General features: G+C 34.0%; 1 protein-coding gene across 3 annotated transcripts in view; it reads right to left on the reverse strand.

Moving 5' to 3' along the window:
- Window positions 1–26,717, reverse strand: part of PIGN (phosphatidylinositol glycan anchor biosynthesis class N) — a 111,509-nt gene that overhangs the window by 14,436 nt on the left and 70,356 nt on the right. For all 3 annotated transcript variants that reach the window (XM_053571633.1, XM_053571632.1, XM_053571634.1), the window contains 10 exons: window positions 25,783–25,891; window positions 19,598–19,706; window positions 17,070–17,172; window positions 13,979–14,081; window positions 12,195–12,281; window positions 9,075–9,130; window positions 8,698–8,773; window positions 6,541–6,614; window positions 2,120–2,162; window positions 1,055–1,107 (listed from right to left, as the gene is read on the reverse strand). In XM_053571633.1, the coding sequence (XP_053427608.1) occupies window positions 1,055–1,107; window positions 2,120–2,162; window positions 6,541–6,614; window positions 8,698–8,773; window positions 9,075–9,130; window positions 12,195–12,281; window positions 13,979–14,081; window positions 17,070–17,172; window positions 19,598–19,706; window positions 25,783–25,891 (813 nt within the window). The remainder of the gene's footprint in view (window positions 1–1,054; window positions 1,108–2,119; window positions 2,163–6,540; window positions 6,615–8,697; window positions 8,774–9,074; window positions 9,131–12,194; window positions 12,282–13,978; window positions 14,082–17,069; window positions 17,173–19,597; window positions 19,707–25,782; window positions 25,892–26,717) is intronic.

A 26,717-nucleotide genomic window follows, 5' to 3' on the forward strand; every position in this document is an offset into this window, starting at 1 on the left:
CTGTCTCTAAAAAATAAAAAATTTTAAAAAGATAATAATAAAGCTGAAAAATTCCTGTCATTTAATGACATCACAGCTATTGTAATGTTGGCAGGGCAATGCATTACTTATATCTGAGCTTATGTTGGTATAAACAAACTGACTGTAATGTCTGTTATATAAAGTATAGCACATATGATTATGCACAGTACGTAATACTTTGTAGTAAATGACTGTATTATTGGTTTCTGTATTTACTATGGTTTTAATCATTATTTTAGAATGTATTCCTTTTACTTATTAAAAATAAGTAACCTGTAAAACAGTCTGAACTAGGTCCTACAGGGAGCTTCCCTGAGTGTTTCCCCTGGGGGCCAAGACGTGGAGGTGGAAGACGGTGATACTAATAATCCTGACCCTGTTAGGCCTACACCAATGTGTGCTTGTCTTAGCTTCTAACAAAAGCATTTAAAATGTAAAACAAACAAATTAAATAAAGCTTATAGAATAAGGATTTAAAGAAAAAACGCTTTTGTACAGCTGTACAATGTGTTTGTTTCAAGCTAAGTGTTATTTAAAAAGTCAAAAAAATAACATTTAAAAGTTTATAAAGTCAAAAGGTTTTAGTAGGATAAAGTTAATACATAATTGAAGAAAGAAAATAATTTTTTCATAAATGCAGCATATAGCATAAGTGTACAGTAATGTAGAAGGCCATCACATTCACCCCTCACTCACTCACTGACTCACCCCTAAGCAATTTCCCATCCTATAAGCTTCATTCGTGGCAAGTGCCCTATAAAAAATACCATTTAAAAAATATCTTTCATGCTGTATTTTTACTGTGCTTTTTCTATGCTTAGAAACACAAATACTTACCATTTGTGTTACAACTGCCTAGAGCATTATATATAACAACATGCTATACAGGCTGGTAGCCAGGAGCAATCAACTATATACCATATAGCTAGGTGCGCAGTGGGCTATACCACCCAGGTTTGTGTAGGTGCACCGTGATGCTTATATAGTAACAAAAATCACCCAATAGAACATCTCATGACTATATTTACTATACCTTGTTCCAATATCAAGCCAGCTGCCATACTCCTTGACCAAGAAGAAAAAATGCTATAGAATAAAACAAAATATGGCTCCATTAAAAAACAAAGCTAGTTAGACTCGGTCTAAAAACAAAGTTGTTTTATGACTGTATGTTACAGATTTATAACCCTTCAGGACAACTATCTGACTGGAATCAACAAAAATATTCCATTTACTAAACTTTTTGCTCACTTTAAAATGAACAATAGTCAAAAAGTCAGAAACAGAATAATCATTTCAATTCAATGGACGCAAATGTGATATCTGTCAATAAAGAAGAACCAGCCAACTTTCATGAAAGACATGAACTACTACAGACGTTAGTGAAAGAAGCTATCTCATCTATTTGGCAATGAATATTTACTGACTGACCACTATGTGCTGAAAAATTCCCCTTCATAAGGCATATAACCTAGTGAATTGTTCCATCAAATTATCAGTGTTTATATATGTGCACATGCATGTGAGAGATGAGTGTCATTAGAAAACACAGGCAATTATGGGAGCACAGAGGAAGGGCACATACTCTGGGGTAGAAAGGAAGGCTTCCCAGTGAAAGGTAAAACCTGAGTGAAAAGTAGGAGTCAGTCATGGCACACTTGAACCTAGTTAAACTTCTGTGGCACACTTAAATTATGTTGATAAAATGAAAAGGAAAAAATATATAATAAATAAATAAATAGTAGGAGTCAGATGAAAGAGGAAGTTGGGGAAAGAGTGTCTGGCAGAAGAAATAGCTGATACACAGAGTAGCAAAAAAATGTACACACATTTTAAGAGCTCCTGTTAAAAGTAAAATTGATCATTCCCCCAAAGTGTACAAATTACAGGTAAAATGGATGTGCACAGTATGTCTAGGTATGCTTGACCAGTAATGGTACCTTTAATTCAACTTTAAAAAGTAATACACGGGTAACATCTCTTACAATATGTATACTTTTTTTTTCACATATAAAAACATTCATATTTCTCTTGATTACATGAACTTAGCACTTAGTTTCTATGTCTTATTCATACTGACAACTCAGTAATGCCTTACCAGAGCCATAGTGTCTGATATGATGAGAACGAGGAGAAAAAGACTGGAAAAAAAATTTGAACAGGTTACATACTATACAATAGGAACATTTTTCAAACACATATTAAAATCCAAGGGAGAATAATCGAACAATGCAATATTCTGTTAGTATTTTTGCTTCTAAAAATACTACTTTCAACAAGATAGAATTTTTTCACATTATCATGGGTGACCATCCCTCAGAGATCAGCTGGACTTCAAAATGTATTAGAAAACTATGCATCTGAAAAATGACTGATATCCAGTATCTACAAGGAACTAAAACAAATCAGAGAAAGAAACGAAACATCCCATTAAAAAGTGAACAAGACACTAACAAGCATTTTTCTAAAGAAGATACACACATGGCCAATAAACATATGAAAAAATGATCAATATTGCTAATCATAAGAGAAATACAAATTAAAACCACAATGAAGTAACACTTTACCCTTGTCAGAATGGTCATTGTTAAAAACTAAAAAAACACATGTTGGTGCTAATGAGTTCAAAAGGGAATGCTTATATTCACTGTTGGTGGGACTATAAATTAGAATAACAATATGGAAATTTCTCAAAGAACTAAAAGTGAACCTACCATTCAATCCAACAACCCTCCTATGAAGGATCGACCCAAAGGAAAAGAAGTCATTACATCAAAAAGACACATGCACTCATATGTTTACCACAATACAAGTCACAATTGCAAAGATACGGAATCAACTTAAGAGCCCATCAACTAATGAGTGGATAAAGAAAATGTGATATACACATACATGGAATACTACTCAACCATAAAAAAGAATGAAATTGTATCTTTCACAGCAGCTAGATGGAACTGGAAGCCATTATCTTAAGTGAAGTACCTCAGCAACAGAAAACAAATACCACATGTGCTCACTTGTTAAGTGGGAGCTAAGTGATGGACATCCGTAATCATGCAGAGTGGTATGAAGTATAACAGATTTTGGAGACTCAAATGTGAAGAGGATGGTAAGGGTGTGAGAGATCAAAAATTACACATCAGCTACAATGTACACTATGCGGGTGACGGGTACACTAAAAGCCCTGACTTCCCCACTATACAATTTACCCATGCATAAAAAAAACACTTACAGTCCTTAAATCTAGTGAAATTAAAAAACTCTGAAAATTTATTTCGGTGCAATGAAGGGGATATGAATTATAATTTTTTAAATTCAACTTTTGAAATAATTGTAGTCTCACATGCAGTTACAAAAATAACACAGAAGGATCCTGTGTACCCTTCCCCCCACCCCTGTACCCTTCCCCCACCTTGCAAAACCATGGTACAGTATCACAACCAGGATATTGGCATTGATACTGTCAGGATACGAATATTTCATCATCACAAGGACCTCTCACTGTATCTATCCTCCCTTTACCACCCCCTGCCTAATTCCTAACCCCTGGCAACCAGCAAACTGTTACACATCTTTATCTCTGTTTTCAAGAATTATATAGTCATTTACATAACAAATGAGATCATTTATATAACATTTTGTTACTTTTTGGGACTGATTTTTCTCACTCTGCATAATTCTCTTAAGATTCATCCAAGGTGTTGTGTGCACCACTATTATTTATTTTTATTGCTGAATGGTACTCCACTGTATGGTTATACAATGGTTTACTTAATCACCCAAGTACTGAAGGACGTCAGGGTTGTTTATATTATAAACAAAGCTCCTATACACATTTGTGTATAGTGTTTTGTATAAACATGTAATTTCATTTCTCTAGAAAAAATATCCAAGAGTGCAATTGCTGGGTCATCTGGCAGCTGCATGTTCAGTTTAATAGGAAACTGTAAAACTCTTTTCAGAATAGTTGGACAATTTTCCTAAGCAATGTATGAAAGCATTCTTACCAGCTTTACATCCTTACCAGCTTTTGGTGATGCCCCTACTTTTTTTACGTGTAATAACATTTCATTGTGGTTTAATATGCATTTCCTAATGGCTAACGATGCGGAACAACTTTTCATTGGCTTATCTGCCAGCCTTACATCTTCTTGAGGTGTTTTACTCATTTTCTAATTGAACTGTTTTTTTCTTGTTGAGTTTTGAGAGTTCTTTATATATTCTCCATTCCTGGTTTGCAAATATTTCCTTCCAGTATGTAGCCTGTCTTCTCATCCTCTTAGCAGAATCTTTCACAGAGCAAAACTTTTAATTTTAAAGAAGCCCAAGCTCTTAACTCCAGTCTGTGAGACACATAAATTCTATTTCTCTCAGCTGCTATTAGATTTTCATTGCTCGCAGCCAAAATTATTCTTAACAGATCAACCAGTGGGGAATCTCCATGTCCAGATATTCCCTCTTAGCAATATCCATCCAAAATACACAAGGTTTTGTTGATGAACCCAGTTATTGAGACAGAAAAACTAGATAAATTATTGATATTCAGAAAAGTTCATTTATGTCATGCAAAATAAAACAATGTTAACATAGCTTTTCTTTGTTCAATACATATTTTAAGAAAAGCAGTTGAAATCCTCTCACTGGTGGTTATATTCAACTTATCCTTGGCTTTATGGACCTAATAAACAGTCATTAGCATAAACTGTACCACTACCTTAACTCTTAGGCTTTTACGAGTTGTAAGAAAATGTTTAGTAACATAGACAATGAGGCTGTAAAAATGTGGACAGAAAGAAGAGATGATATATCAGTGGTATCTGACATGTGGATATGGCAGTGAGGAATGGATAGACTTTGGCTTCAATGATGTATTAAATAAAGAAAACAGGATTAGAAGCCAGTTTTCAATAGGAAGAAAAGGAATTGCTGGGTTCAATGTGAGACATATTAAATTTAAAGAGTCAGTATGACATGCAGGAAGAAATGTCAGTGACTTGTAAGGTATTAAAAGTCAAAAGAGCAGACTTTTTTAAAGCCTTAACTTTGTCACCTTTGTCTCAGTTCTCTCCCATTATATTTAGTTTTCCATTGTACTAGTTTCACGATCAGATTACTATACACACACATACAAATATAAGGATATACAAAACACCACTTAAATGAGCCTTCTACTTCTCATTCCACATGTTCTTAGCTCTTATATATATAAATCTTAATTAAAATCCCTTCGAAAAATATCATCCATAATAAAGATGTAGGAACATACGTGTCATTCACCAGTGTTTTATTCCACCCATCTTTTATGTGATGGTGCCAAGGCATAAATGTTCTCATTGTTAAATTCATGTAAATACCTTGCAAAAATATACTAAGCAAAACTACAAGTGAGATTTCTACTATTCTTAAGAAGCAGAAGAAAAAAATTTTATTATGGCATATGCATAACATGCTAAACCTAGTTCTAGCTTAAATTCATCAAGAACATGTAAATTTATGTTAATATTAGTTATTTCAGCATTGAATTAGCCAGCTTGATTCATGAATAACAAAACTGCTAAGAAGCTTCATATTTATATCAAGCGTTCTTCAGAGTCCCTGTGCTGATGAGACAATTTTATTGGTTTAAAACAAAAACAAAAACAAACAGATGCACTGACAGCATCTATTCTATAGTCTTGATTGCTTAAGGCTGCTCCAGAAAGTCCTCAAAACTCAAAAAGAATAATTTCCATTTCATTTGTCAAATGTGTAGACAATCAAGACTAACAAACTATATAAATTATTGACAGTAAGAAAAATGTAAGCCATGTAAAACTAAGTAATGTTAACAGTTATCTAATACATATTTAAGAAATAAGCCAAGAGAATGTGAGAATGATATCCTTTGTTTTTTGTAGGCATAGTTATATCTATAACAAACAAGAAATTAACTAAAGTAATTTAACACTTATGTTTTACTGTTTTCTAAGAAGGCTCTTCATTAGCTTGTTTTTTTTTTGAAGACAAAGTCTTGCTCTGTTGCCTGGGCTAGAGTGCAGTAGCATCATCATACTTCACTGCAGTCTCTAACTCCTAGACTCAAGCAATCCTCCTGCCTCAGCTTCCCAAGTACTTAAGACTAAAGGTGTGCACCACCATCCTTGGCTAATTTTTTTATTTTTGTAGAGACAGGGATCTCACTACTGTCAGGCTGGTCTTGAACTCTTGGCCTAAAGTGATTCTCCCACCTCAGCCTCTCAAAGTGCTGGGATTACAGGTATGAGCTACCACACTGGGCTTTGAATAATGTTCTCATAATATCCTATTGCTAAGAAAGCATGTTTATCTGGTAGAGACCCTAAAATAACTAAATTCCTCCAGTGACAATGGAATTATGACTAAACAGGTAAAATATTTCTCGTTTTTATAATAATATATATTAGAGCATCTTAATAGCAATCACATAAAATATCTTCAAATGTTTACTTTCATGTTCTAAAAGCACACAAATCCAGTGCTTCTTAAGCTAATTCATCTTACCTTTTTGATGACAACTGAGTAGTTAACTGAACTGCTTCGAAAGCACACATAACAAGAACAAAAGGGATTAAAATCTGTTTAAAAGAATAAGAAATGATGCCATGAGTAAATGAAGCATTTGAAAGACTTTATGAAACAAATACTATTTCGGCTTATAGAAATATTTTTAATTTCTCAAGTAACATATATACTAATGAAGAACGCTGAAATAAAAGCATAATACCAATGACACATAAAATACTAGTGAAACTGATTTAAAATTTTACATTAATCACAAATGCAGCAAAAAAGACAGCAACATCAATAAATATTCAAATAAAAGTCTATGGCAAAGTGTGTTCTATTTAACTCATTCTAATAGTTAATAAGAATATTCAAAAGATTCCAACAGGGTGTGACAGGCGTAGAACACCCAAATCAAGTAAATTATGTAGATTGATAATTTGATTCACAGATCCCTGAATCCGCATGGTTATTTGAAACTATAATACTATTTATGGTCCGCTGCTTTATAACTGCTTTTTGGTTTTCAAAAAAATATGAATTTATTTCTGATTATAAAATCCACACTCATTGTAATAAATTTGAAAAAATACATGGATAGTTATAATAAAATTTATGTTGATCGAAAACCCATAACCTAGAGCTAACACTGTTAGAATTTTGAGGTATTATTTTCCAATGACCAATTTTTAAAAATATATTTACTTGATTTTTCAGAAAAAGTAGGGAGACATGGAAAATAAATGATGTTTAAGACTGTATAAGATTGTTTTCCATGTAAACGACATATGAATAAAATAGAACTCAAGAAGACACTCGTTTCTGGGCAAATCAGTCAAGAAAAGTCAAGTGCACTGTTTCATTAAAGCTTACTGAATTATGCTGGAAATTATGAATCTAGCTTTTCTTTCTTTTTTCTTCTTTTTTACAACCACAATTTTTAAAAACGTCAATGAAAATTAAGTAAATAATAACAAGTTTTAAAATAATTCAATAGAGAATGAGACATGAGAAAATGTTGAATCACTTTTTAACATTTCTTTTTTTTTTATCCTGCCTCAGGTTTTTTTTTTTTTTTTAATTAAATCATAGCTGTGTACATTAATGCAATCATGGGGTACGATGTGCTGGTTTTATATACAATTTGAACTGTTGTCATCAAACTGGTTAACAAGCCTTCAAGGCATTTTCTTAGTTATTGTGTTAAGACAATATTTATATTCTACACCTAGTAAATTTCACATGTACCCTTGTAAGATGCACCATTAGGTGTGGTCCCACCAATTACCCTCCCTCCACCCATCCTCCCCCCTTTTTAACATTTCTTACACTTAACACTGTTTTAGCATAGTAAGAAAAAGTAGATATTAATCCTATTAAGAGGACAAATACCTTTAATAATTACTACTTATGTGATCCAAACTGAAAGTAATCACATTGTAGGCAGGTATCAGTTACTTTATTTAGCCATATATATATATTAACTATACGAAATGTGCCAGGCACTGTGGTTGAGGGAATTCGGTAGAGGGACTAAAACAAGCATAATGACCCTAGAGAAGAAGGGCAAGGACATGAATTACATTTCACGGGGGAGTCTAAACCTCTGGGAAGCAGAGAATACGTTATTATCTTCATATTGTCAGCACCCAGCTGGTGCCCACCACGTTACTGAACATAAGTTAACACTCAATGTCATATCTGACGAATGAATTGATCAATCCTAAGTACAAGGATTATGAGAAAAGTCAACACGTTGGCAGTCATTCATGGGTAGGGACATGGGTTCGGGGAACCTTAGAATCTTGAGCAGCACTGCACTTTTGATCCCAGCTTCCCCATAGGCCCTAATAACATTTAATAAGACTGTCTAGGACTAACATGATCCTTACTGTACTGAAGTCAAATAAGTTTAAGAGTAAAGCAAAAAAATTAACTGTATTTTGGAGTAAGGGCTAGGATGTCCCACCTCCAGTTGAGCAATGGTGTAATGCCAAGTCGAAAAGGTATCTACTTTCTGTTGTTATTTAACTGTGTCATAAAGATTATATAACCTAAAATGTAACACAGTGTTATATAATCTTAATGTTACAGTGCATTCATATACTTAATCAATCAATAACTTAATAAAAATAAGAAAATAAGAAAACTAACCTTCCACATCATCAGGGCTCCCATCATAAAAGGACTAAACACAGTCAGAAAACAATAGACAGAGGCAAGGTCAAAGCTAGGGAATTATAACAAAGAAAAAGGATTTAGAATTCACACTGTAACTTCAAAAGAATGTTGTGCTATAAGGAGTTTAAACTAATTCTCTGAAACTTACTTTTACTAAAATACAAGTATATATCATATCAAAAATTATTATGAAATCACTAAAATGAACAGTGTCGATCTGTGTATGCTAATACATACAAATCTCCAAAATGTATCATTCAGTACAGAGGCCAGGCACAGGACAAAAGACATTGAAGTCCCAATTTGCACTATTTTTTGGTTATACGTAGGCTGTTTTCATTTAAAATTACCTGTTAATAGAAGCTATATTTCCAGTTCCAAAAAATGCTGTCACTAAAAAAAAAACCTAAATAGAGTTAAGGTAATGGCAAAACAAGTCAGAATTCATAAAATGTTCTTTTTCATTCAGGAAAGACATGCTAATCCTATATGAGGATAAGTTGCTGTTTTACTTGTCCATTGATCATGAATTGTCCTAAATGAGTGTACCATCTTATCTCCATATGAATGTATTTAGAAATAACTTTAGGAAGGTTATTTTCCTCTTCCCTAGCATGAGTGAGTTGAACTGTGTCGGTAGTTGGCTGCTAATGATTTTTTCAAAAAAAGAATATACACCTAGTGCATATCACACACCTTTGCAGCTAAAAGACATACTTTTAGTTCATATGCCCACTACATGTACAAGACATGCTAGACTCCTAAAAGTTCAGAAAGAAACAAGATACTTTGTTTTAAAATAATTCAATAGAGAAGACACATGAGAAAATGCTGAACATCTTTCTGACATTTCTTAAACTTACATTTATATTTGTACAGTAATAAAAAGTAGATATTAATCCTACAAGTGTTCAAGAACTTATTGTGACTTGGCCCATTGAAAGGGCTCAATAAATGTTATTTATTTTACTATTATAGACGCACAAAAGTGGTAAAGATACATCAGAAAGAAGTATGAATCATGACAACTTTCAGTGGAAAAGTGGCATTTGAGATGGTGAATTGACCCTTAAATGTATTCATGGATCTGTTTATTCAACCAATCATCCAACCAACTACCAGACTTTGTCAAGTACATGTCAGAGACAGAGCTAGGCACAAAGAAAATGAATATAAAATAAAATAGTCTCAAGTGCTCATATGGTGACAAAGATTATGATAATATGTCAAAGTAGAGGACAGACATTTTAAGGAAAAGAAACAGTGTGAAAATAAATGACATAGCCAAGAAACAGTAAATAGGTGTGATATGGACTTAAGAGTTATTAGACAGTGAAAGATGAATCAAACACAGACACAGCCCACCAGAGAGAATAACTTCAGTGAAGAGTGGAGGTTGTCAGGCAGTTTGAGACATATACTTGGTGATGCCCAGCAGAACACAGGACATGAGGCTCTGAAGGTCAGGAGGGAAGTTAAGGCTGGAAAAATAGACCTCCGAGTTGTTGGCACAGCTCTAGGAAAAGATGGCATTACCCAGTCGCAATAAGAGAAAGTTAATGACTGAGCTTGGAGAACAAAATATGGTTTGAGATTAGGCAAAAGGAAGAGATATTAGAAAGGAGATTAGAGATGACATAAAAAGCTAAGAAGGAAACTTGGACTGAGTCCTGAAAGTCGAAGGAAAAGAAAGAAGAAAATGAATAGAGTTGACTGTTACAGTGTGGTTATGTGAAATGAATGAGGGGTGGGAAACCTGTGCTCTCAAGGCCACATGTGGCCCTTCAGATCTCCAAGTGGGGCCTGGTGACTAAATCCAAATTTCACAGAACAAAGGGATTTGTTCAGTCAAAAAGCCTCACTCAAGGATCCAGAAAGCCACATGGCCCCAAGGCCACAGGTTCCCCACCCCAATAACCCCTACTGGACACACATAAAATTGGTATCTTGAAGAGATATCCACACTATCCCATTCATTGCAGCATTATTCACAATAGCCAAAAGATAGAAACAACATAAATGTTCACAGATGGATGAATAAAGAAAATGTCTCCATATATGTATATATAATGGAATACTATTCAGCTTTAAAAAAGAAATTCTTGCCTTTTGTGACAACATGAAGGAACCTGAGAACATTATGCTAAATGAAATAAGCCAGACACAGAAAGACAAATACTATATGACCTCACTTATATGTGAAAACTAAAATAGTCAAATTTAGAAACAAAGAGTAGAGCAGTCATTGCCAGGGACTAGGAGGAGAGGGAAATCAGGAGATATTGGTCAAAGGGCACAACATTTCAATTATGAAAAATAAATAAGGTCTAGCCTGTAATCTTAGCATTCTGGGAGGCCAAGGTGGGTGGACTGCTTGAGCTCAGGAGTTTGAGACCAGCCTAATCAAGAATGTGCCTGTAGTCCCAGCTGCTTGGGAGGCTAAAGCAAGAACATCGCTTGAGCTCAAGAATTTGAGGTTGCTGTGAACTCTATCCTGGGCAACAGAGTGAGACTATCTCAAAAAACAAACAACAAAAAAATATATATAAGATCTGGAGATCTGTATTTAATACAATATTATACACTCGAAATGTGCTAAGAGTTGATCTTACATGTTTTCAACACAAAAAAATTATAGAAAAAAGGAAATAGTAACTAAGTAAGATGATGGATATATTAATTATATTGATTACAGTGATCATTTTACAACATATAAGATATCAAAACATCAAGTTGTATACCTCAAATATAAAAATTCAATTTTTATTTATCAATTACATCTCAATAAAGCTGAAAAAATCAAATAAAGAAAATACTTCCCTTTGAATTTCTTTCTTTTTTTTTTTTTGCAGTTTTTGGCTGAGGCTGGGTTTGAACCTGCCACCTCTAGCATATGGGGATAGTGCCCTACTCCTTTGAGCCACAGGTGCCACCCCTCCTTTGAATTTCTTGCAGCCCATCAGCCCTCTCAAAGTGAGACTATATTCTATTGTACTGTTTTTTTAAATCACTAATCCTAATAGCTTCCACAATACTGCCTCTGTGTTATTCAAAAACTCTCAAGAGGTAGATGTTATATAACACATATTTAGTATAAAACACATGTTAAAAATAATCCTAGGGTGAGAGATACTAGATTGGAGTTAGGAGATGAAAAGAGATTTTAACTGTAGCTGGAATGTTTTAATTTTTTAAAAAATATGCGTATGTGACAAAATACTATTTGTTGATATTCTGAATGGTGGGAATACATACACAAATGTGCACACACTTGTTATTTCATTCTTTATACTTTTCTATAGTTTAAAAAACCTTTAAATGTGAACTCTACAAGAAAATTACAGTTGAGAAAGAGGGTAAATGGCCTCTGAGTTCATACCACTAGTAAGCAACAGACAGAAACACCTTCCAATGTCTTCTTACTTCATTAAATAGGAGGTTGCAGCCTTAAAAATCTCAACAAAGGATACAAGAAAAAAGGCCCTACGGATGTCATCCAGATAGAGCTGCCGAAACTGAGTTATATCAGCATTATAGGAGAATTGGATACTGGTGAGCTGTGAGATAATAATGACAATGTTAATGCACAATAACAGCTCATTTCTATACTCAAAGGCAAGCTTATAACGGCTAAGTCACAATGGCTAGAAACATATTCTGTGCTGACAAAAAAATTAACAATAAATCTTTTCCTATAGCTTAATTATACCTTAATAAAATCTTCCAAAAAGTAAAATATGTTGCTAATAATATAGAAAACAGAGTTGTAGTGTTACTATGTGTTTAATAAAAGAATTGAGCTTTTTCTTATCCTACATAAAGATTTCACTTTTAAATCCCAATATAATTTTTCCCTTTTCTTGATCTTTGTAAACCAAGTATGGTATGATATTAAAAGGGATGGTAAAATTAAATACTTCTGTTTCTTTGTTCCTCTGTTAATTCTATTTGCAGAGAAACTATTTTCTCTCTATAATACAAAAAAAAAAAAATTCCTGTGTTTGGTAAAATAGAAAACTGCACAATTTCAACAATATAAGTGTACTCTTGTTAATTCTCTTCTCCCCCCCAAAAGAACACTGATGAGTTAGTCAAAGGAAGACTTTCCTCACCCCCAATCCCCATGTAAGTTCTGGAGATGTTTCAATAGAGCATTCTAGAAAAAGATAAACTTGACTTCAGTTAAAAAATGGAATTGAAAAAAATAACACAATGATCCTCAAGCTGCTGAAATATTTAATATTAAGGACAATCTCTATTTACATGAATTTGATCAAAACTGCTTTTCATGTACTGTTTTAATATTCTAAGACTGAAAGTTAAAAACCAGTAATTGTTAAATATACTTCAATAAAGTTTCTTCTTTATTAAAATTAGTTATTCTGAATTATTAACTACTTCCCTTACAAACTCAACTGGAAACAGTTAAGGAAGGTACTTTTCGGCTACATAATTTTATCCTCAGTAAAACTGTAAATATTCTATCACCAATTTCTTAGAATTATCTTCAGTACTAAAAAAGAGACATCAATTTAACTCTCTCAACATAATAAAAGTATTCTCAAAATTTTGTTGAATTTTAGCCAATTCGAGTATATTATGTTGCATAAGGAGTCTAAGGTCTGGATGAAAGCCATGATCATTAAGGTGACAGATTAGGCACCTTGAATCAGGATAACTAGAAAGAGAAAAACAACAATGGGAATTTAAATGTCACCTTATAATCAAATTCATAAATTGACTTGTGACAACATAAACATTCTTCTGACTGAAATAAATTGGTAGAAGGAAAAATTAGATGTGAAAATAGAAGAGAAAATACAAATTTCAACTTTAACATCAGCATTTTTGAAATTTATTAAATCTTGAGATAATTACATATTTAAAGTGGTAGAGATATTGAAAAACCACTCATAAAGTAAATGACAGTAAATAAAATAAAGAGCATTCATTCTCCTCTTTCCCCTCACCTATTATATATTATTTTTATATCAGTGATTCTCAAGTAACCACTAAGAAAGGGCCTACCTCGATATTGCCCATAAAACAATAAAATTGTACTTTCTGAATAAGTAAAAATTTTCCTTACAAATTGTTTAACTTAATTACTAATACCAAATGTAATTTACTAAAGCTCTTTAAACACAAAAATTTTAAGTAGAAAAAATTCTTGATAAAATAACATTGTGACTTCCTTATAAGATAGAGGATAGTTTTAATATTCTCAAACATAACAATGACTTTGACAAGCTACCTTTTGTTTATAGGAAACACCAGAATGCTGTAGGGTTTCTTGTTCCATGTATATCCAGACAAACATCAAACATGACAACACTAATGGAAAGAGAGCTTCATACCTAAGGAGTGGAGATGGAGGGGTAGAAACGAAAAGAAAAAAATTTAAATAAAAATGCAAATTTATACCGAGAGATATTTCTCAAAACAATTTTGATAATGTCCTTAGTCACAGTAACACAAAATTTAAAATTTCTATGCTTTCCAGAAGAAAGTAGCAAAGGAAAGTAATATAAATTTCAACTCCAATATCAAATATTTTGAAATTTATTAAATTTTGAGATAATTACTTAAAAATGGTTCAGATATTGAAAAATTATTTATACAATAAGTAACAGATACACCTAAAAGAGAAAGAAAACATTAAGACACAGATAAAAAGATAATTCCTGAGGTAAGATTATTAATATACATAAAAAAGCACAAGATGAACATTCCAAATTTTCTAAAATATGGGTACTTAAACAAAAATATGTTTGACCTTATCAATAACTGATATGAAAATTAAAGCAATAGTAAGATATTATATTCAGTGATATTTATCAATATTAAAAAAGACAGTACTAACAAGAGTGTAATGAAAAAGGAACTCTCATATTCTCTATAGGAATATAGACTTTTTGGAAGGCCACCTAAAATTATTTATCATGAAATCTGAAAAATATTCATATGCTATAATATAATAGTGCCATTTCTTGGAATTTACCTTGAGAAAATAATAAGACATAAGCACTAATATTTCCATTATAAATATATTGTGATACTGCTTATAGAAGGGAGAAACAGAAAAAAATCTACACGTTCACAAAAGAGGGACTGAATAACCTATGTAACACCTATAGGCTGGAGTATAATACAGACAAGAAAGAAGAAATGCTCATGAGATAAAACAGTAACAGAAGCCTTTTCTAAATTATTTCCTCTTAGTTTGGGATAATTGGTCTACCCTGGTAATCCCAAAATACTCCATTACCGTCCTTACACCATCTTAATACATGTTTATTTGTATATATCTCCTACTAGTTTATAAAACGAGTCTGTGCTTATGTTGCCACCACTGCTGGCCTGGTAGATCACAAAAAGTATTGGTTGAATAAAGTTCAACCTAATCAGAAGTTACAAAACAAAACAAAGCAAAATAAAGCCTTATGTCCTTTTAGACTCTTTCAAGTACTAAACTCTCTATACACCATAATGGCACTATTTCCTAAACATGAGCAAGCAAAAGAAACAAAATTCTTTAAATTCTATCACAGATCATAAAACTGAAATACTAAAGACCAGGCAGAAAACATTTAGGTTTGAGAAAACATACATAAATCACTTGGTATATAAGATTTAGAATTCAATTCAAGTTGGGAGGAAGAAGGAGTGAGGGGATGGGTGCACTCCCTCCTAATGGGCACAATGTCAGGGTGTATGGTACAACTCTGAGTTCAGGACACAACTACAACTGGGACATGACCTAACAAATGCCAACATTGTAACCTAATTGTTCGTACCCTCATATTAATCTGAAATTAAAAAATATATTCAGTGGAAAATTCCAGAAACAAAAGAATGCACAAGGAAATGAACAGATACTACATACATGAGAAAAATAACATTAGGAAAACAAGTACAGAAAACTGTACAAAGAAGTACCATTTTTGGCCTATTGAAACAGAATTTGATATTCTTAGTTAAAAATGAAAATACCCATTAAGGATATGATGAAATAACAATCCTCAAAGTTTGTTAAGTAGGAAGAAAGATACAAAACAGTACATGTACTGTGATTATTTCTAAGTTAAGAAGACAAGTACAGGGCTAAGCTGAGAAGATACCAGAGCATCAACAGGAGAAGTAGAGTTAGTGATTTTCTTCTTTATTCCTACTTTCTGAAATGTGATAATACTACTGTTACAATGATTAAAAAAAAAAATTTGGAAAGCAAAGATTTAGAATGCCTTTATCCTGGCCATTCTTGAAAGGTCAGTTCAATTTCCGCGAGTCCTTGATGGCACCAACTCAGTTCCCCTATTCAAGCTCTTTCTCTAGTCATTTTTTATATCACACAATTCACAACTTAATTAACTCACAATAACCTAATTGCTCTTTTTTGTAGTTGTCTAACACTGTAAAATATAACTCTTATTTTATGGCAGCTTATAACTCTAGTGTACTCTGGTAGGACACTAATTGTTCTTTCTCTATGCCTCCATACTGCTCAAGACACTGGTGAAAGAAAAAACAATTGTTGATTAATTGAGTAAAGAAGGGGCAAACTCTGGGCAAAAGGGGACCATAATTAAAAAAAAAGATTTGCAATTATATACGAAGCTACTTTTTCCTAATACATAATAACATAATTTCATAGGTCTACAAATAGTGCTACAGGTTTATTTCCTTTCAAAAACTATACACAATGATCACTTTCTTCCTATGGGACTTTACCTCTTAAGACAATCAATATTTTGTATAAAGTCTCAGTTAATAAATTTCATCACAGACTTGAAGAAAACATAACGAAACTTTACCAAATTAGGATCTGCTGGTTTGGTCGCTATACAAATTGAATAGGGCTGACAAGGAATTTAACTTTGCATTATACAACGGTACAAGGTAAACAAAATTTCAGAGGGAAATGTTTAACCATCTTTAATCAAAAGAACAAATGATTTTCAAGTATTATAATAGTTTTCATTTGCATAAAAATAATTAAGTACTGATTAATAATGAATCTTTATTCATTAAATCAAGGACACATTGTTAGAATTTAGAATTACTATACTTCTATCATATAATAAAACTACATTTTTTTTTAATATCCTGTAATGCTGAATATTCACTAATTTACATAAAGAACCCTCCAGGTCATCCAAAATGATGATGATGAACCCTAACAGGTGGACTATGTTTTGCAAAACTGATTTGAAACACTGGAAAAATATACAAACTGAAATGATTAGACTATACTCTGTCAAGATAACCTTTTCAGGGTTTTATTGCAAAGCTAAATATAGTTTCTGAACGATGTATCACTTAATGCATTCATTATTAAGGTATACCCCGTGCTTAGAAGTAGGTAGGTTGACATCAAGGAAAGAAGTATGCTGAACAATCGCTGAAAGATGACTGGAGAACTCAGTAGTGGAACAACTAAGGAAGATGCTGCAAGAAAGCAAAGCAAGTCATCTGTTAGTACAAAAGACACAAAAAATGTTAGATTAGAAGACATGAACCATGTATTATCATTTACAGCAGTTATTGTTTGTGTGACTTTTAATATGAAGCCATATTTGCCTAATCATTTCTGTAAGAAATCAGAAACTTTACATTTTTAATTAAAATTATATTTCATTGTTTTAACTATATTTTTGGTTTAAATAACTCAGATTTTCTTAATTTATATTCAGCCTGGATCACTGTAGCAATTTAACTCCTAAATGAATATTCTGTTATTTTCTAATGAAATAAAAAATATCATTCGAGATTCAGAAACTCTTCTTTAATCAGGCATTTATATCTTAGTTCAAAGACAACTTATTCTCCAGAATCTGATTTTTCCTATTTCCCTCCTCCTCCATGTTTTCCTACTGTAAAGTATGCATTCACAGATATAGTGTGCCACTTGGAAAATTAGGAACAAGAGAAAATGACTTCCCCATGCAAGGGAGTTGTAATAAGAACAATCTTAATGAATAAGGTAATCTTTACCCATAGGATACTGAAAGCAACTACCCCTCAGTGGAGGAAGGGCAAGTGAACAGGGTGGGTCAGCAAAATGTAAACCCCCTCATCTCTATTTTGGGAAGGAAATGTGCTTAACCTCCTAATCCCCCAGAGTTCCACAGCAGTAGTCCCCAACCTTTTGTCACCTGGGACAAGTTTCATAGAAGACAATTTTTCCACAAGTAGGGGCCAAGTGGGTAGGTGGGATGGTACGGGGGTGGAACGCAGGTGGCAAGGCTCTGAGGCCCTGTTCATACCCGGACCAGATTAGTCTGCAGCCCTGTTGTTGTCTCTGTGGAGACAGATGACTTGAGAGGGAATCTCAGCCGAATCACTTATCAATTGGTTAATCGCAGGACAAGTTTGTAAACCCAACTATGTGTTTATCCATATGGCAAATAGAAATTACATTAGAAAGGTGTTGTGAGGTTCAAATACAATTTCATCTATAAAATATGCCCTGTGCATAGTGCCTAGTACAGAGTAACTGTTAGCTGCTATTATTATTACTAGTCAACATTTTATAAGTTAAATGTAAAGACAAATTCATTTCCTGGCTGACCAATAGGACTGGCTAAAAAAAAAAAAAAATTGTTTTTCATTCAAAGCCTAGGCACTGCAAGATTTAAGACTATGTAAATTTTATTTATAATACCCTTAGACAAGTAGCTTCTCACTTTCAGACGTGTATAGATAAATGGAATATACACAGTGGAATACTACTCCACCATAAAAAAGAATGAAATCATGTCACTTGCAACAACATATTAATAGATGGAGTTGGAGGTCATTATGTTAAGTGAAAAAAGCCAGGCACGGAAACACAAGTTATCACAAGTTCTCATACATAAGTGAGAGCTTAAATAGTTAATCTCCTGGAGACAAGACAGTAGAAGGATATACACCAAGAGCCTTGAGGGTGTTTGGTATGAATGAAGAGGGGTTAGTTAATAGGTACAAAAATATAGTTAGATGTTGGTAACCATTAAAAAAAAAAAATCCTTTTTCAGGCACTGTAAATGTTACAATAAAAGTAGCTATTTGGTAACCATAAATATATATAGTTACATAGAAGGAATGAGTTACTAGTGTTTGATAGCATTGCAGGGTTGATTACAGTTAACAATAATTTATTTTATATTTAAAAAATGTATATTAATAGAAGATTTGGAACACAATCTTCCCAACACAAAGAGATGACAAATGTTTGAGGTAATGAATATCCCAATTATCCTGACTCCATCACTATACATCGTATGTATAAAAATATCTCCATGTCCCACACAACTATGTACAATTATATATCAATAAAAAATCAGAAGAGTTGCAAGGAGAAACTATAGAAACATACTAATAAAAGAAAAACAACACTGGCCAGGCATGGTGTCTCATGCCTATAATCCTAGCACTCTGGGAGGCCAAGTTGAGCTCTAGAGTTGAAGACAAGCCTGAGCAAGAGCGAGATTTGTCTCTACTAAAAATAGAAAAAGTATCCAGGGTAGGGGTCCCAGCTACTCAGGAGGCTGAGGCAAGAGGATTGCTCAAACCCAAGAATTTAAGGTTGTTGTGAACTATGACCCTATGGCACTCTACCCAGGACGAGAGAGTTAGACTCTGTCTCAAAAAATAAACAAAAAATGAAAAGAAAAGAAAACCAACAAATTCTTAGAAACTTTTAGATTTCTTTAACAATGATATGAGTCTCTTCGTCAAATTCTAGCAAGAGATAGAAATGATAGCTGGTTATTATTTTTTTGGCAACATAACTGTTTCTTTCAATAGCAATAATACAGACATAAATGGATCACTTTAAGACTACTAAGTTGATGTAAAATTACCTCGTTTGGTTTGAGTGGCCTCTTACCTAATGTTGTCCAGCTTACAATTTGATTTATAAGAGGCAGTCCTTGTTTCTTGAGTAGACTACTATGAGTGCTATACACAACATACATGGAAAGCACTGTGTTCAGCATCTGAAAACAAAATGACAGGTTAAAAAATAAGAGAACGGGAAGATGATGAAAGAATACTAGAAAGAATACTTAGAAAAATACTAGAAACAAAAAAATAATAAAAATACTAGAAACAATTAGAATTCGAACAAAATATTATTACTATTAAAACTGGACCAGTTCTCCTTTTTGTGGCCAAGGCTAAGAGTTAGGACTCTGTTCCAACCAAAAATCCTCTTTTACAAGCATAAAATGAGCCATTTTATACTTTCTTTTTTTTTTTTTTTTTTTATTGTTGGGGATTCATTGAGGGTACAATAAGCCAGGTTACACTGATTGCATATGTTAGGTAAAGTCCCTCTTGCAATCATGTCTTGCCCCCAGAAGTTGTGGCACACACCAAGGCCCCACCCCCCTCCCTCTTTCCCTCTCTCTGCTTTTCCTTCCCCCACCATGACCTTAATTGTCGTTAATTGTCCTCATATCAAAATTGAGTACATAGGATTCATGCTTCTCCATTCTTGTGATGCTTTACTAAGAATAATGTCTTCCACTTCCATTCAGGTTAATACAAAGGATGTGAAGTCTCCATTTTTTTTTAATAGCTGAATAGTAATCCATTCAGCTATTAAAAAAATAGCTTGTTAATCCATTCCTGGGTTGGTGGGCATTTAGGCTGTTTCCACATTTTGGCGATTGTAATTGAGCTGCAATAAACAGTCTAGTACAAGTGTCCTTATGATAAAAGGATTTTTTTCCTTCTGGGTAGATGCCCAGTAATGGGATTGCAGGATCAAACGGGAGGTCTAGCTTGAGTGCTTTGAGGTTTCTCCATACTTCCTTCCAGAAAGATTGTATTAGTTTGCATTCCCACCAGCAGTGTAAAAGTGTTCCCTTCTCTCCACATCCACGCCAGCATCTGCAGTTTTGAGATTTTGTGATGTGGGCCATTGTCACTGGGGTTAGATGGTATCTCAGGGTGGTTTTGATTTGCATTTCTCTAATATATAGGAATGAGGAACATTTTTTCATATGTTTGTTAGCCATTTGTCTGTCTTCTTTAGAGAAGGTTCTATTCATGTCTGTTGCCCATTGATATATGGGATTGTTATACTTTCTCCCATCCAAGTATTAACCAGGCCCGACCCTGCTTAGCTTCCGAGATCAGACGAGATCGGGCACGTTCAGGGTGGTATGGCTGTAGATGGGATTGTTATACTTTCAAAAGTGTTTTGGCATACATCATCACTCTGTTTGTACTTACAAGTATTCATCATAAACACTGAAGGTTTTTAAATATTCAGTGTAAAAACAGTGAAATGTACACTATTCAGTGTTCATGGGTTAGTGATTCCATCTCTGACCCTCCCCCATGGTAATATCCACTTATTCATTCAACATATTTTTGTGGCTTATTTATCTGGAACTGGGAATATAAGGAGTATAAATACTCTTCAGAGAATACTTAAACTGGTGCAGAAGTTGGCAAACTACAGCTTGTATGCTGGTGAACTGTTTTTATAAATACCTATATTGTTCTATTGGAACACAGTCCCATTCATTTATGTGCTGTCTACCTTGTCCTTCAATGGTAGAGTTAACAATCTGCACTGGACTCCTTAGGACCCACCAGCCTAAAACACCTACTGTCTATTAAAAAAGATGGAGATTTTACATCTTTTGTATTAACCTGGATGGAGTTGGAATACATTCCTAGAAAAGTATTGCAGGAATGGAAAAGCAAGAATCCAACATACTCAATCCTAATATGAAGCCAGTAGATGATCTAATATACACCCATACAAGAGAAAACTCAACAATCAATTCAAAGTGGGGGACAGGGGAATGAAAGAATGGGGGGGATGGGTGCACTCCCACTTAATGGACATAGCAGTAGGGTTTAGTCACACCTCTTGGCAGCAGGACAAAATTATAAGAAGGACTTTACCCAACAAATGTAAACATTGTAACCCAATCTTTGTACCCTCAATCTGAAACAATAATATTTGGAATCACACCCTCTCCCTAGACTCGGCCAGGAAGAAATAGAGCTCCTGAACAGACCAATTTCAAGCACTGAGATCAAAGAAACAATAAAAAAGCTTCCAACCAAAAAATGCCCTGGTCCAGATGGCTTCACTCCAGAATTCTATCAAACCTTCAAGGAAGAGCTTATTCCTGTACTGCAGAAATTATTCCAAAAAATTGAGGAAGAAGGAATCTTCCCCAACACATTCTATGAAGCAAACATCACCCTGATACCAAAACCAGGAAAAGACCCAAACAAAAAGGAGAATTTCAGACCAATCTCACTCATGAATATAGATGCAAAAATTCTCAACAAAATCCTAGCCAATAGATTACAGCTTATCATCAAAAAAGTCGTTCATCATGATCAAGTAGGCTTCATCCCAGGGATGCAAGGCTGGTTTAACATACGCAAGTCTATAAACGTTATCCACCATATTAACAGAGGCAAAAATAAAGATCACATGATCCTCTCAATAGATGCAGAAAAAGCATTTGATAAAATCCAGCATCCTTTTCTAATTAGAACACTGAAGAGTATAGGCATAGGTGGCACATTTCTAAAACTGATCGAAGCTATCTATGACAAACCTATAGCCAATATTTTACTGAATGGAGTAAAACTGAAAGCTTTTCCTCTTAGAACTGAACCAGACAAGGTTGTCCTCTGTCACCTTTACTATTCAATGTAGTGCTGGAAGTTCTAGCCAATACAATTAGGCAAGACAAGGAAATAAAGGGAATCCAAATGGGAGCAGAGGAGGTCAAACTCTCCCTATTTGCTGATGACATGATCCTATACTTAGAGAACCCCAAAGACTCAACCACAAGACTCCTAGAAGTCATCAAAAAATACAGTAATGTCTCAGGATATAAAATCAATGTCCACAAGTCAGTAGCCTTTGTGTACACCAATAACAGTCAAGATGAGAAGCTAATTAAGGACACAACTCCCTTCACCATAGTTTCAAAGAAAATGAAATACCTAGGAATATACCTAACGAAGGAGGTGAAGGACCTCAATAAACAAAACTATGAAATCCTCAGAAAGGAAATAGCAGAGGATATTAACAAATGGAAGAACATACCATGCTCATGGATGGGAAGAATCAACATTGTTAAAATGTCTATACTTCCCAAAGCAATCCACCTATTCAATGCCATTCCTATCAAAATACCAACATCGTACTTTCAAGATTTGGAAAAAATGATTCTGCGTTTTGTATGGAACCGGAAAAAACCCTGTATAGCTAAGGCAGTTCTCTGTAACAAAAATAAAGCTGGGGGCATCAGCATACCAGATTTTAGTCTGTACTACAAAGCCATAGTGCTCAAGACAGCATGGTACTGGCACAAAAACAGAGACATAGACACTTGGAATCGAATTGAAAACCAAGAAATGAAACTAACATTTTACAACCACCTAATCTTTCATAAACCAAACAAGAACATACCTTGGGGGAAAGACTCCCTATTCAATAAATGGTGTTGGGAGAACTGGATGTCTACATGTAAAAGACTGAAACTGGACCCACACCTTTCCCCACTCACAAAAATTGACTCAAGATGGATAAAGGACTTAAATTTAAGGCATGAAACAATAAAAATCCTCTAAGAAAGCATAGGAAAAACACTGGAAGATATTGGCCTGGGGAAAGACTTCATGAAGAAGACTGCCATGGCAATTGCAACAACAACAAAAATAAACAAATGGGACTTCATTAAACTGAAAAGCTTCTGTACAGCTAAGGAGACAATAACCAAAGCAAAGAGACAACCTACACAAAGGGAAAGGATATTTGCATATTTTCAATCAGACAAAAGCTTGATAACTAGGATCTATAGAGAACTCAAATTAATCCACATGAAAAAAGCCAACAATCCCTTATATCAATGGGCAAGAGACATGAATAGAACTTTCTCTAAAGACGACAGACGAATGGCTAACAAACACATGAAAAAATGTTCATCATCTCTATATATTAGAGAAATGCAAATCAAAACAACCCTGAGATATCATCTAACCCCAGTGAGAATGGCCCACATCACAAAATCTCAAAACTGCAGATGCTGGCGTGGATGTGGAGAGAAGGGAACACTTTTACACTGCTGGTGGGACTGCAAACTAGTACAACCTTTCTGGAAGGAAGTATGGAGAAACCTCAAAGCACTCAAGCTAGACCTCCCATTTGATCGTGCAATCCCATTATTGGGCACCTACCCAGAAGGAAAAAAATCCTTCTATCATAAGGACACTTGTACTAGACTGTTTATTATAGCTCAATTTACAATCGCTAAAATGTGGAAACAGCCTAAATGCCCACCAACCCAGGAATGGATTAACAAGCTGTGGTATATGTATACCATGGAATACTATTCAGCCATTAAAAAAAATGGAGACTTTACATCCTTCATATTAACCTGGATGGACGTGGAAGACATTATTCTTAGTAAAGCATCACAAGAATGGAGAAGCATGAATCCTATGTACTCAATTTTGATATGAGGACAATTAATGACAATTATGGTTATGGGGGGGGAAGCAGAAAGAAGGAAGGAGGGAGGGGGGTGGGGCTTTGGTGTGTGTCACACTTTATGAGGGCAAGACATGATTGCAAGAGGGACTTTACCTAACAATTGCAATCAGTGTAAGCTGGCTTATTGTACCCTCAATGAATCCCCACCAATAAAAAAATAAATAAATAAATATTTACTGTCTGGCTCTTTTAGAGAAATGTGTTAAATTATGACTATGAACAAAGTAAGCTCTCTTAGAGATCAGGATAGCAATCTTGTTATCAAATCCTATAGATACAATTAATTTACTCATATTTTCAATGTATTAAGAAGCAAAAATGTGTTTAATAAAGTTCTAATGCAATCCTAGGATAATTTTAATTATAAGACACAGTTTTGTTTCAGAGATGTTAAAATGTAAAAATGATGTGCATTTTGGAACCAATAAAATATGGAAATAAATACAGGAATTAATGCAGATTAATAAAGCTAATGCAAAAAAGAATTTTGTAACCGAGTTACCTAATAGTCAGGGTTATGTCTAACAAAGCACATAGAATTTTAGCATGATATTCTGTGCCCCTCTATCTGTTCTCTATTACCATCCAAGAATGAATTTAACTTGTGATATCTTTTAAATGTTCCATATTTTTATTTCAGAATCTTAGGAATTCTTTCTATTATCCTAGATTTGTTCTGAGGAAATTTTTTTTTTTTTTTTTTTTTATTTCTTGCAGTTTTTGGCTGGGGCCAGGTTTGAAACCACTACCTCCGATATATGGGGACAGCGCCCTACTCCTTTGAGCCACAGGTGCTGCCCTGTTCTGAGGAAATTTTTTGAGAAGACTCACATGAGTTTTGCTTTTTGTCAATGTTTTAGATTTGGTTCTCGTTAATTCATTTAAAAGAAAAAAAGTTTCCACCCTTCTCTAAAAGTTATCATTTTATAAAACATTATATTGTGCGATCCCTGATTTTCACAACACTTTCAGATATTATCTCTACAGATAAAAAAACAAACTGAAGTCAAACTACTAAAAATCACACATCTAATATACAGCACACCTGGAACTGACTCAATTTTGAAACATCAAATTCAACGTTCTTTTCACCACACCAAAGCCACCGACCAAGCTGAAGTCTATTTTCTCCTAGGACATCATCTAAAGTCTTAACCTGGCTATTTTTAATGTAAACATACCCCCGACTGCTTTCACTTCAAAGAAGCTTGTCTTTTTCTGACCCAAATGAGGACTATATAGAATCTCAGGACAGAGTAAGCCCTTTTCAGCTCAACTTTTTAGGCAGTGCAGATGCCTCTTAAGTCTCTTTAACCTTTGCTCTTTACGTATCTTTGGACTGCCTCTTGCTGACTTTCTGGCTATTTCACACCTTTTAGAGAACATATTTCCATGTAATATCATAAACAGAAATCTTTCTTCTCAGCTGGCACATACTGAATGACATAACGACAGGAATATAAGTAAATATAATAGGAAGATATATTTTGGTATATCATCAGTATGACAGAGATTGAAAATATGTGACTGACCTGTAATCCATGTACCCACAGCTCTTCCTTTACAAAACTACCTCTTCTTTTCATGAAAGATGTTACAACAAACAGGGATAGCAGAAGCAGCAGCAAGCCTGCACCCATTCTGTTTCAAAATATAATTCACAATTTAAGATGTTAAGATATTTAGTGAACACATATTATATGAAAACATGAGACATTTCACCCTAATGTGGAATTTCTCAATCATTTGGTTTAATCAAGAGGAAGTAGCAAAAGGATACACAGGTACAACTGATATAAAAATCTTAAAGATGCTGCAAGGATGGGTTATTTGTAACCTCTCCCTACATTTTTTAAGTATTTTTACCTTAATTCTACAATTTGATTTTTTAAAATTTTATACATACCAACTATCTTAATTCTTAGCCTGCATTGGGCAAATTAGTAAGAAACAATGTAAAAAATAGCTAACCAACTACATTATCACCAACTGCAACATACACTTGGTGATAATCTGAACAGCTCCTTTGTGTCATTGACTGTCCTAAGAAAGGGGAGGACAGTGGTCATATGCAGGTGAGGCATTTGTACAGTTATGAAAGAACAAATCATGCTTTTCAGGAACACCAGGTTCCTGAAGTCAAAGGTGACTGATATCAAGGAAGTGGTACACTGTTATCAAGCTCTATGTCTTACCTCCTAAAAATAACATAGGGCAACTGAAATTATGTTGAGGGCAGACTCTGACAGACCCAAATATAACAGAATAAGGGAAAGGGATTGGTAGTAGAAATAAAAAATAGCAAAAGAGCTGGATACCTAAGAAGAAAGAAAAACAGGAATTCCTAGGAAAGTGCTTGGTTTCTGTTTGTTTCTAATTCGTCAAACACCTCCTTGAGAATCACAAGGAAAAAAGTAGTAATATATTCAACATGGATTATCACTAAAACTTAGAAAAATAGGCATGT

Source organism: Nycticebus coucang, chromosome 19 (assembly GCF_027406575.1).
Source record: "Nycticebus coucang isolate mNycCou1 chromosome 19, mNycCou1.pri, whole genome shotgun sequence".
In the NCBI taxonomy this organism is placed as follows: domain Eukaryota; kingdom Metazoa; phylum Chordata; class Mammalia; order Primates; family Lorisidae; genus Nycticebus; species Nycticebus coucang.